Below are 13,730 nucleotides of genomic sequence, written 5' to 3'. Positions count from 1 at the left end.
GAGAATAAAAAAAATAGATATTAAGAGGTGTAGAAGAATTGAGAATAATTTTAAAGAAATAAAAAAGTAGAAGCAAGGAAATAGAAGACAATACCTAAAATGTGCACAAATATGATATTGTAAGAGAATTCTATGCAATTCAACAATAAAATGTTTACCTTAGAGAGCCCTTTATGTAATTTCGCTGCGAATATCTCTCGTACTTGTGGGACGTCATCCTAAAAAAAAAGTAGAAATAGAGTTAGATTCCATTTAAATTTTTAATTCTTCCTTAAATACAAATTGAATAACAATAAAAACGATTGTAAATATATCCTAAATTAATACAACCACATTTTACAATGAAAACTGCTTTTTTTAAATTAAAGTTTTATCTAGTTTCAATTAAATGTTTACTTCGAAACTAATTTTAAATATAGCATTTAGTTGTTAGAATAAAAAAGTGCTTTTTTTTCAATTTCTAAAAATATAGTTACTATTAAATATAGAGAAGAGGTCAGCTAAGGACTAAAGAGGACACAAGACATTAAGTGTTTATTTATACTTACAACCATGAGATGTGACAGGTTATAGAACTGTTCGGCGGTGAACTGGTCGCCGACGCCCTTCTGTTCACAGATCTTTAACATTGCCGCTCCGGCAGCCAGCCGCAGGTGTGCCATCTCCGCCTTCGATAGTTGATTTTGCTGTGAACACAATAATTATTGTCATAAATGGTCTTGGATATTCATTGTTTTTAGGAACATAAATTGTATATTGTAACTGAGAACTGTGAGAACTAAATTAATCTTCAAATTTACTTCATTGAGTTAGATAATCTTTCTATGGTGCATACAAATAAATATATTTAGTTCTTTTACAATAGGATTTTAAATAATGTTCAGAAAGCTACCAATGGTAGATTTTAAAATGTTTTATATATTATCAAAGAATATATTGTATGCTAAGTGTAAGAAGATAGCACACCTTAGGAATATTTGTGGTATTAAATACGTAATTTTTAACGGGTTTGAGAAGAATAGAAAATGGAGATATATATAAAGAAAGCTATAATAATAATAAGAAAGTTAAGGACATGGCACATAATGTGTGACCAATAACTATAGTAAGACAAGAAAACGAATGAAAGTATAGAATGTAAATAGAGACATAAATAATGTTTATATCAAAGAGAACAAAATGTACCAAATGGCATGGTATAACAAATATGAAATAGAGGAATAATTAGACGAAATTGTATATACATACAGAAAAAAATCACAAAAGACAATGCTTGTACTCATATAACCAATCACAGTGTATATGATAGCAAGAACGCATTCGTCGAAACTTTATAGTATACAACAAACAAATTTATATGGATATGGTAGATAAAGTGAAAACCTGTAACAAATCTCCTTTGTGAACGATAAAGGCGTTCAACATCCTGAATGTCTTTTGAGCTGACAGTTCGTCCTTCTTCAAGCCGAGCAACCAGCGCGCCATACACTTGAGCCCTTCCAGCTTGCAGCGCGTCTCTTCTGGTAAATCCTCTTCATCGCACCAGTCGTTTTGAGGTGCATTCGGACCTCCACCTCCTTCACGAACTAACAGCTCTTTTACTATCTGCAATGTGTAACACAAAATTACAATTTACATATTTTTTTCGTTAAATTTAAAAATAAAAACTAAAACAAATTTTAGAAGTGGTGAGAAAATGTTTTAAGTCAAAATTATATAACAGAATCCAAGAGGTGCAATGGCTTATAGTGGTATTATTGCTAGAGGCTGTTTATACTAGTATCTTCTGCTATTTGATCTCAGTTATTTAAGTTATCAGTAAAAATACAATAACATTACAGCTGTGATCGAACTATGATTTGGCCTTTTAAGACACCTGTTAATAATGAATCGTTAGACTAGGCTCTTCCGTAGGCCCTTGTACCCAGTTACCTCATGAAGCGAATGTTTTAGCGATCTAACAGCTGTGGTTCCTATAGTTTCTATTTCTAAAGGAACATCTAAAACAACGGCTCGAATCAGTTAATGACCAAAAGAATTATTAAGAGTTAATTTTATAAAATTACACCTACATGAAGCCTAGAGAAAGATTCAAGGTTATTTTTATTCCATATAATTTACAAGGTTGCCAAACATATCGTAAGCACTCATAACATGCTTTATTATAAAGTATCTTACTGTCTTTATAATAACAGGCAAAATACCTTTCTGGAGACAATGTTCTTGATGTGAACTGGGAAGGTGTCGGGCAAGTTATGAGCAACGTGTCCGAGCGTCACGATGGCGGTGCGGTAATGCTCTGAATGAGGGTTGAGCGTAGCACGCAACGTGTCCAGCATGTCCGTGAAGATCTGACAACGCTGCTCCGGCACATTTACATACAGACATCTGTAAACAATAAATACAGATTGATTGAAAATATGTTTAAAAGCTTAAATATGGTGAATGTATAGACAATGAATATTATTCATTAATATTATTTTCCACATGGATCCATAGCAATTTTTTTATTATATTGTTAAATGGTTTACTCTGTGGTTATGTTGTTCCATACTATATAATAATAACAGGAAGATTTGTTATAGGTGTAAAAGCTTTGAAGGGGGTGAGTATATTTGGTGTCAATTAAAGTATGGTACACCTTAACCAAAATTTAATGTTTTAAAATAATAACATAAAGATAATATATTCAGGAAAACATTATCAAATTTTCAATTACTACATACTAATTTTTTATTGATTTAGTGTCTGTCTCTGCAGTCAATGTACCGTTGGAAGTTATTGACCTGTTGCATTCTAATATAAAAAATACACATTTCGGAATAATCCTTTTACAAAGGGTTACTGGCAATGGGTGTAAAGTCTTTAAAGCTTTTTGTCGGCTAATAAGTTTTTTTTTTGCTTATTTAAAGCTTTTACACTTATAACCAATCATGTGTATTCAAATTTATTTTAAGTTAAGCTTTTCTGAGAACTACATGTCTTTTGAAAAATTCTGACCATTAATACTATTAATAAACCTTCTATAACTAGAAAGCCTTAATTTAGTACACATGCCAAAGTACTAGCAATTACATCACAATAAAGTAACTCACCTGACAGCATTTTTTGCTTGTTTCGGAGTGCCGACCTCCGCGTAAGCTTTGCATAGTGTGATCAATTTTGGGAATAACGAAGGGCAAGCCTCACCTAGAAACATTTATTCTCATTAACATTATTTTTGTATTTACATGATTATTACTTATCGCTATTAATATGCCTATAATATAACTGAATTATAATCATTGTCAGACTAATATCTTTTATATGCACAATGTATAATAGAATAAATAAATAGTCTGGGTGTGCACCATATACATAATAATTTCCACTAGATATCTTAGACCTTTTGTTTCACAGTTTCAAATCAAAAGTATATTATGAAATAAATTATATTATAGCATTAAAGAGTTTTTAATCGATGGTAATGCTTGGTATGTTGACTCATTTACATGATTGATATTATAATGTACATATAAAAATTGATAAATTTTATTTAAATGAGCAGCTGTTGAGTTTCTGTCAGCCTCTTATCAACAGATCAGCGTTCCGAGCGGGTGGTAGCTTATTGCTTATAATGTTAAAATAATCGAAGATTCGAAAGAGCATGTAAAAACCTACTTGAATAAAGATTTCCTTTAAATAGAATTGTATTTGAATAATAAAATGATAATCACCATTTCGGCAAAAGAATGTAAATACCGTAAGACCCGCCTTAAAAAGATATCCAGCATTTTTTCTGTAATGTTTATGAGCTTTTACAATAAAATCCTGGATAATGTTAGAAAGATAATGCTAAAAAACTTCTATTGTTTGCTTTAAAAAAATTACAAAGAATGTTTGTTTGTTAAGGATACCCCTACACTGTAAATGAATAAATAGAAAATATCACACATGGGGAATGATGTGTCTATTTTTCATTTATCCAGGCTATTTCAATGTTCTTTATACAATAAAAAAAGTATATTATCATATAGGAGGCATTTCAATCAAATAGATAGTAGACTTGACGTCAATAAATTTGAATTACAATTAAAATATAATTAGATTATAAAAAAGTGGCTAGTACGAAAAGACGCCTTTAGTAAATTTTACAAATTCAACTGCACAAGTTAAATTTTCGAAGTAAATATATTTATCTATGTCTTCTGTGTAAATGACTTGGTCTCTGGAAAATTCTACACAGCCATTTGTAATTGTCGTCAAAGCTACTCCATCTCTTCTTTGGAAATATGGTGCAACATGACCAATATTAAAAAAAAACTTCTTGTTGTATGATATGTCAATCTTCATAACTTTTACCAAAAATGATTGGGATTTGAATTTTTTGAAAGGATTTTAAATCTATTTCGCTTCTCAAATGGCACTAATATAGTGTAGTCATCCGGTTCCGATATTGCTCTTAGTTAAGTCAAGACTTTTTTGTTAATATTTTTATATCAACTTAATTAAGATGCAACTGATAATTGAATTCTCACATTAATGTCACTGGTAGTAAACTTAGATCAATATAGTTCGAGATTCTAATACAGGGGGTATTTTGCCAATATAAAATAACATTTTGGTAAATTAATTAATATAAAATATTGTTTCTATAACTTACTAAGCGGGCGATATTTGCCGAGGAAAGTAAGTGCGGCAAGGATATGGGGGGCGACGGTCTCATCGTCCATCTCCAGCAGCGAGGTGAGCCTGTTGAGGATGTCCTCGTGCAGGAAGTGCGCGGGGAACACGAACGACAGCATCACCAGCAACTTCAACCCGCGTTCTGCTGCCTTCTTCAAGTCGATGCCTATCAAGTAAATAATATTATAGACAAAACTAAAAAAAAATACAAGTGAATGTCTGTTATCAAGTACCAGTGTTTTGGACATATAGATTGATTTTCACTGTACACTAATTTTATTTGCAATAAAAATAATAATAACAATGAATCCGTTTTATAAATACTTATGTAATAATATGAATTTCATTATTACTTGTCTTGTACGATTTTGGGAAAGTATTTAGTTTTTTCATCTGTCATTGTTTTTTATAGCTGTGGAACATTATCTCGTATATGTACTGTGAATGTACGCAACTTACCACATTCCTCTGCAATAGATGTATCTGTTCCTTTAACAGCTCCTTCCACATACTCAACAAGTATGAACAGTGAATCATGATCTATCATAACGGAACTGACTCGTTCCAGAAGCATTTTCACAGTGTTGTAGTACAAATTTGTCATTACCGGTTGTCCTAGCTTTTTGAGTACACTTGACTGAAAAAAGCATTAAAATGTTAAAAATAATTTAAATAGTATAAGACTGAATTTAAACTTAAAGTTAAAAACTGTAGGTGCCACAAATATGATTATTATTATCATCAAATTTCTTTGGGTATATTTGCCTAGTAATTTCAAATAAGATACTATGGAGGCTCCTTCATAACTACGATATTTTAATAAATTCTACAATTTAAAACACAATAACAATAATTTGAAATTTCCTAATAAACCTATATCTTTTAGATTATTTTTTTAATTCATTTAAAAAATACAGTGTTAGAGCAATATATTTCCAACCTTTATTATCACAATGTTAATTCTAATAGAAATTTTTTCAAGTATTTATGGAACAAACTTTTTAAATTTATTACTTGATAACTTATAGGAATTGCTATAAAATGTATTATAAAAATGTATACAGATACCCACGAAAGTTATTTATTCTATAGTGTATTTATAGTTATGTATCTAATGTATTAAGAACAGAGGTTAAATAATTATTTGACGCAATTAAATCTGTACTTACTGTTGTCTTTACACATACTTCACAGCTGACATTAGGATTTAATATAGTCTCCATGCCCTGGAGCAATTCTGGCGCTTTCTTCATGTGCTGTGAAAACTTATTAAGAAACTCCTGCGCTTTTACTGACTCTGGCAGGAATTTAGTACTTATGTGTAAGACCTTAGCGATTAATTCCTTTTGAACGGTGGGCGTAGGTGGCTTCCTATGCAACTCAACCCATTCAGCAACCGTACGACGTACAGCTAACTGATGCTTTTGCAGCTCTATAAATGCTTTGGTAGCATTATCATCTACATTCGACATCAAGTAGTATAATTTCTTCATTCTTACTGGTGGTGGTAAGGTATATGGTACTAGAGAAGTATTTAAAAGTCTCTCAACTAGCAACCTGTCTTCTAAAGCTGTCATATAGTAACCATGAAGAATTTTATCCTTGATCCATTGTACTGCCTTCTCCGTGGCTGGAGGTACAGAGTTTTCTGTCAAAAACTTCTTATATATCATAGCCAATCCGGACATGGCTTCCTTTCGGATTTTAAACTTTTTATCCAATGTTCGCTCTCTTACAAAATGTAATAGATCCTCTGATTCGGCAACAGCCTGGAAATCTCTTTGTGCCGTTGCTATAATTGCCATGACTACTTCATATCGCACTTGCTCATGAGCGTCGTGCTGTCTCATTTTCAATGTTTCAGTTATATCTTTTCTCAGATCTGGGTGATGGACGAGGAAGTGCATGCAATATTGCACGCATTTGATTCGGATCGGCACAGAAATGTCGTTGAAACGGCCCAAAAATGCGCGCCATAAGGCCGGATATTGCTTGGCGAGTTCAGAGCCCGGCTCCGAGAACATTCGCGCAAGTAATGCGACTGCACTGAGTCTTTCTTGGAACTGTGCCGATTTGAGTTTGCACTCTAGCTGCGGTAGCACTGAGAGGAGTATTGAAGGGCAGCATTGGTACAGTTCATATATAAGTTCGTACACTTTTGAGAATATCAAAAGGTTCTTCTCTTCTTTTCCCAGAATAAGGACATGATTAAAAAACTGCAAGAAATAATTTATAGTTAAGTATGACTGATTATAAGCAGGTACATTGGTAGCAATTTTTTTTCATTGATTTTTACGTTTTGACCTCGACAACTTCTCAAGGCAGTATTAATCTGTTTAAAGTAACTAAGCTAGTCGGCAGTCTGAGTTTGCATTCATCTTCACCAGGGTCCTCATACAAGGTCCCTCGGCTAAGAATATCAAATTGTACTATGACAGTGATGGTAGACCTTTTTAACTTAGTGTCAGAATTTTGAAAAAAAAATGGAACATAATTTCCACACATCACACATTAAGTCAAATAAAAATATGGATATTTGTAATTTATTAAACATTATTCATTTATTAACACGTTGAACGCCACGTCACCCGTATTCGGGTGACGGTCAAGTTCCGGATCGGGCTGCGTCACTCGTATTGGGGTGACGCTTATTTGACTACTTGCGCATACATTCATATGTGTTTGAAAAGATATTTTGCAGGATAAGTAACAAAACTATTGAATATTATTTAACATAAACCATATTTTTTAATAAAAAATTAAATTTATAAAAGGATATTCATTAGTATGAACTATTGTTATTCAAGTAATATGAAAATGGTTTATTAAGAAAATTATGGAGAATGCCAAACTTTGAAACATTCTATACAAAGCTGGGGTTGGTTGGGACGACTCGGACAATAAGTTGTTGTTTTCTTTATATCATCTCGTGTTTTTGATCTGCCCATTCGACTATTTTGACTTTTCATTCGATTTTTCGAACCGCGATAAGCTGTCTTCGACGAAAACATGTATGTTGCGATATCAAGACAACCCAAATGATTTTGAAGCTAATATTTCCCTAAATCTTCTAATATTTACATCTCTCTCGCTTCGCCTCTAACAAATAAGTTTTCCCTTTTTCCTTTTCGACATTTCAACGTATTATCTAATAATAATAATATCTACCCGAGGTAGAGATTTTCAGGTATACCACTCATTACTCAGCAAATAGTTAAACTGATCCTATACAATACCGAAATAAGAAACAAGTACGAAATATCGAAAATAAATGACTGAGCATCATATCATGGAAACAAACGGGGTGGGCGGCTATTCTTGCGACAATAAACGAATCGCATTTTTAAAACATAGGAATACACCCCGTAGCGGTGCACGTGGCCTGACGAAGATTTCACTGTAAACGCGCGTGGCAGTCAACGTGTTAAAGGGGATTTAAAACGCAAACCGCAATTGTGAAACTTAATTAAGAACATCAAGTTATATTTATAATAAAAAAAAAACAAAACAATGTTTATAATATGTACATTCATTATGCAATATTATTGTACCTTTACAAGACGTCTAGTTAAATTATCAATTATTATTAAGACAAGCAACAATAATATTATTAATAACCAATTCTAAGTTACGAGTGACAAGTATTTGAATTATGAAATTTGAAGATGCTGATTACTAATACTGTGATCATGGCAGCACGCGGTATCCATAGGTTCGCCAATGCTATATATAATAATATTCCCTAACAAGACGTAAAAAAAATTACAAATTAGATATAAAAAAGACATATTTCTTTGTAAGACTCTTGTTTTAATTATAATACATCTAGTATTCATAGTTATAAAGTCTGATACGACGACATTTAAAATATCGAAGCAACATTTATTTCTAATTAATAGATTCACAATGAAGGCAGTACCACCCATTGGATAGCGCCAGTTTCATGAGAGCTGTAGCGGGTTCAAAAACTTCTAGTAAAGTGGGAGGTTGTCAATAAAACGTTCTGAAACCTCTGTATTTCATATTTCACATTTTTCTCTGTATTTTATATTTTACATTCTTATAATTATTTTTTAATCCATATTTTTTTTTGAAAACTTTATTAAATAATAATAAAATTGTACGTTACTGACAATTTCATTAATGCATTTGCATATAAAAAGGTTATATACTCACCGCCTGTATGCAAGGCTCCAGAGTCTCGCTGGTCTTGATGATGAGCTCCTTAGCGAGGGAATATGCATGCTTGTGCTCCCTTTTGTTGGGCTCCACCAGGTTGATCAGAATAACGTTAAGGAGCTCGTTGGACACAACGTCGGACTCCGTGATGAGTGGGCACAGGACGTCCAACATGAAGGATTTCACTTTGGTCGAATGTTCCGTGCTGAAACACGTATATTGTACGTCGTGATTTTTTAAAATCTTTCCCTAGACTTATTTGCATTACCACTATGTACGCTTTTTTTTAAAAAAAACTCTTTAATACTACCCTTCAATTTAAAAAGATTAGCAACATATAAGTAGTAAAAAAATATCATTTTTAAACGTATTTCTCTTACTTATGTATGCTTTTTTATGAAATCGTTCACAAATACAACCACAACTCTTTCCAAATTAGGACAAGTTTAGCCTATTTAAAAGCTACTTATTTAGACTGTAATTTACTTATTAAAAGATTCTAGACCTTGGAAATTAGTTTTTTTTAAACATATGTGTTTCCGTTGAGTTACTTTCCCTTGTTAGTTCTTTCCTTTCACTTTAGACGTCAATTTGTCATCAATAAAAGATGTGATCACATGAAATTTTTAAATTTTAACTTACTTTATGAGATTCACGGGCATATAAAAATAAACACAATTCACATTTACACTCACTTGACAATCTTGAACATGAGAGAGAATAGAGCGCAGAATATCTCCTGGCAGTCCTCCAACTCGAAGCACATGTTGAATGACTTGACGTAGGCAAGATTCTCCAGGAGATAGAAGTAGCGCTTGAACGCGGGGTCCTTAGGGTCGCGCAAACCTTGCAGCTGGTTTATCAGGAACAGGAATATAGTTTTCACCTGTAGGGAATGAAAATAATACATAAAAGTATATGGCTATTAAGACGACTTGCTTATTTTGTGTTTCAAAATCTCGGACAGCTAGTTAGAGAGAGATAATATTTCTATTATATATTGTTATGTAATAAAAAATAAGGCAATGTCTGAAGACGAAGATCTTTGACCAGTGTGTGTTGCCGGTGATGATTTATAGATCCACGACGTAATCATAACTCTTATTGAAAGTTATAAGAAGGTTTGAGGTCACCCAGAGGGTTATCTGTGAGCAGAGCTTCGCTGCGAGATCGGATCAAAAATGAAAAGATACGCAGAAGAACCAGTCACCAACGTATCTTGAATAATTGTTCATCTGAAGTTACAGTGGGCGGGACGCTGGGGCTGAAAGTTCTCAATTAGCGACCACGAGGCGGTAGACTCTACTTACTAAACTATTAGCCTGAAACACCCTTAAGTTCGTAAACAATAGAGGGAAGCAACTTGCTAACGATCGACTCGTACGTTCAACTGTTGCAATGATGATGATCTAGCCATCAGGCGATAGAACTGTTTGAATCCTTTAAAATATCTATTTTCTGATTTACTTAAACACTTAAACAATGTTTGTTTAACAGCAAATTTAATGTCGAAATAATTTTCTACTTGTCAATATTTATGTAGTACTGGGGATCCCCCATTTTACCTGCTCCTGGTCTTTATATGGCGCCTCGGGAGCGTACACGCGAAGCACGTCGGCAATACAGCATGCGATGAGCAGTTGGACGTCGCGCGATGGATGCGTGAGGAAGAACTCGTCAGCGAGGTGGATCGCGAGCGGAATGAACTGCTGGTACATTCCTTCATCCTGACCCAAGCCTTGTAACGTATGAGCCAGAGCCTGTAAAGAGTAAAACAAAAATTCATTACTCTATACAAAGGTATGGTAGGGTAGCTTATATAACAGTATTTTAAAATATTATGCGGCACTTTATAATCCACATAGGTAATACAGCCAATAAAAATATCAAAAGAAAATTTGATGTCAAATTATAGGAAGATGTATTATTTGTGTATTTATTATTTGCGGCGTGGGCAGACACCCACTAGGTGGACCAACGACATAATTAAGGTCGCGAGAAATGGCTGGATGGGAACAACGTAAAACAGGTCATTGTGGCGATCTTTAGATAAGGCCTACGTCTGATAGTTAATGTCTATGTGCTGGCTACAATGATGTTGTATTACTTTATAGTCACATCTAAACAAGCCTGTAATGTATTTAAGTTAAGAAATTTACTTGTCATTTGATTAGGTACGCCATTTTACTATTTACATACCGGTTTCCCATAAATCAAGGTAAGACGAAGTTAGGTGATAAGGCGTGTGGTAGTAGCTTATTCCAGAAAAAAAATAGAATTGTAAATATTTGTAGTCATAACAACAGAAAGAACATTCCAGAGCGTATTAAATTCATATAGTTTTTTAAATGACATTAATTTTTTTATTTCGTTTTCTGACTGTTTTGAAATGATTAATGGGCTTACCACTACTTGCCCTATAAACAAATATCGAATTGGGACAACCTGTACACAGCTCTCCCCATCGGTATCGATAGCGGCGACCCCAGAAATTAAAGTTTATTTTTAGCTTGACCCCTAATGTGTGACTCGCTATATCGAATTTAAATACCGCATCGCATGATTGGAAATAGAATTGGCTGTAAGAATTTATATAGAGAGTAGGGTGAGGGTGTGTTTTCATCTAGTTTTGTTAAAGATTGTAACATTGAAATCATAGATAAAAGAAACTGAAAAAAAAACATCGATAATTTACAGTGAAGTATCCTAACTAGGCGAGGCCTATATCTTCACACGGGTAGCTGATTGATTTATGAGCCAACTAGTGATTTTCACGTGAGGGTATAAAAACGTCCGAGAACCATCAATTGCACAAAAAATCCTCATCATTTATTATTTTGATTAAAAAATTTAAGCCTATGATAATTGTTTATACATATTCTTAAATTGTACCACATTTATAACATTGTTTTATTTATCAATTTCATATTTTATACAAGCAACTCGTAATTTTAAAGATAGTAAAGCTTTTTAGATTATAAATTAATAAACTTTAAACCAAAATAACTAATTGGTATTACCCAAGACGTTTTGTTTTGTTTTTGGCGAGTTAATTCTTTACCTTCTTTTCAGCCACAAGATTGTGTTACGGTTTTAAATTGCACTTAACAAAATTTTGATTTGAAAAAAGAATGACCTACATTTTGACCTCAATTCTTTGCCTGTCTACACGTAGCATAATACTGGCCAGTACACCGAAAACTTAAAAGTAAATCGATGTCAATTTTTAAACTCATATTCGCATGTTAATGTCAAACCGGTTTTTACACTCGGCTACTGAAGGTCACGAAAGCAGGTCACCTGTAAACTCCAGAATATTGGCGCTTGTTACGTATAACAATGAAAACACATCATTACAATCCTATATACTGCATGATTGTTAGATGTAAAAGCTTTAAAGGGGGTAAATGTGTACCTTGTCAATAAAAAGTTTTAATACTTTTACAAATATTTCCAATCTCCCCGTCAAAAATAATCGCTATAAAATACGACACATTTTTTTTCTTTCGCACATGGGAGCGGAATGGCAGCGGGCAGGCCAAATAACTTCTGGATCCTTGAAGTTCTGGTGTGGAGACCAAAATTGACAAGCGTTGGACGTCCACTCAAAGTGTAATGACGACCTTCTTATGGTCGCCAGATGCTGGATTCAGACGGGTTCTATATCTCATAATAATTCAACATTTTTTTATGATTTTGGTTTCCTAGCGTATGTATTACAACTTGATGTTCTATATTAGATGTCAATGAATGGTGTAAAACAGGTCTTAATGTAAATCATTAGTTTCGTAATTTTACTCTTTGTATTTTAAATGCCATTTAACAAATAATTATCTTACATAAATATTCATTATTTTTGGTCCACTTTTGTGTAATGTGTAACACATTACGAAAATTATTTTTAAATTTTAACATCACGAGCCCTAAAAGTTCGCCACCACTAGTACAAGGATCCATATAATTTTTTTCAAATTATAATTTAATTTGCTTTTCGATAAAAAAAACGTCTTAAATTACTAGCTAATATGGAATATAACAACGAATAAAAAGCTCCGTTTTTGAAACAAACGGTACATTTCGACCAAAATACCTCCGAGTTATACCCGACCAAAATTAAAAAAATATACTTATAATTACAATTATTAAAAATTTTAAAAGTAAATAAATCTATTTTAAAATATATTTAATAATATTTTAATAGTCTTACAATATTAATGGTTAAATTTATAAATTGGATAGTAATAATCAGTACGAAAATACATTGTGTAATCCGTTTACAGAGGAAAATGATTGTCACATACAGACACGTGGGTGTTCGCAACAGAGCTATTTATAGCATTTATCGCAGTAACGGGCGTAGTTAATAATAGCGTAAACTAGCAGAAATTTATAATTTATTACGACGAAGTCCATGCCCGCAATGTATTAACATATTGAGATGCAACGCGAATTAGGTCTTCAGAATAAACATGTGCTTCCATTACTCCTTCAATGACATTCAAACTACGCAATGATTTTTTGTTTGTTCGTGGGAGATATGAGATTTGGTACGCCACATCATTTGCATAGATGTAACAAGAAATAAATAAATACAGATTACTGTTATTTTTTTACAAATTACAATTACGAGGTACACGCATATTTGTCCAATAATTTATCATATAAACACAAGCAATAGGATTTTATTTACAAAATAATAATTTAATTGAAAGGCTGGGTAAACGCTTAATAATTCGCTATATACAGTCGGTGCTGTACGCTATTAGCCTTTCTGGTTTTTACAGCATCTTCGGACTCACGGATCCGAAAACCGCGAGCTAATAAATTAAAAAAACAATCTATGTCAGATGCGGCGCCTGATTTATTGTATTGACTTATTTATATCT

At 32.9% G+C, this 13,730-nt stretch overlaps 1 protein-coding gene across 1 annotated transcript in view; it reads right to left on the bottom strand.

The window, feature by feature from the left end:
• The window catches only part of pds5 (cohesin associated factor B pds5), a 37,301-nt gene that overhangs the window by 8,633 nt on the left and 14,938 nt on the right, over positions 1 to 13,730 (bottom strand). The window contains exons 3-13 of the mRNA XM_068768818.1: positions 10,410 to 10,604; positions 9,540 to 9,730; positions 8,842 to 9,049; positions 5,835 to 6,881; positions 5,125 to 5,302; positions 4,643 to 4,831; positions 3,096 to 3,189; positions 2,205 to 2,388; positions 1,384 to 1,605; positions 549 to 686; positions 159 to 218 (exon numbers count right to left, since the gene is read on the bottom strand). Coding sequence (XP_068624919.1) covers positions 159 to 218; positions 549 to 686; positions 1,384 to 1,605; positions 2,205 to 2,388; positions 3,096 to 3,189; positions 4,643 to 4,831; positions 5,125 to 5,302; positions 5,835 to 6,881; positions 8,842 to 9,049; positions 9,540 to 9,730; positions 10,410 to 10,604 — 2,706 coding nt within the window. The remainder of the gene's footprint in view (positions 1 to 158; positions 219 to 548; positions 687 to 1,383; positions 1,606 to 2,204; positions 2,389 to 3,095; positions 3,190 to 4,642; positions 4,832 to 5,124; positions 5,303 to 5,834; positions 6,882 to 8,841; positions 9,050 to 9,539; positions 9,731 to 10,409; positions 10,605 to 13,730) is intronic.

The sequence above is a fragment of the Battus philenor genome, unplaced genomic scaffold (assembly GCF_028537555.1).
Source record: "Battus philenor isolate CCGP_79_NKW_IND1 unplaced genomic scaffold, ilBatPhil1.0.hap1 SCAF_27, whole genome shotgun sequence".
In the NCBI taxonomy this organism is placed as follows: domain Eukaryota; kingdom Metazoa; phylum Arthropoda; class Insecta; order Lepidoptera; family Papilionidae; genus Battus; species Battus philenor.
Note: the sequence above shows the minus strand (reverse complement) of the source record. Positions and strands in the feature narration are given on the sequence as shown.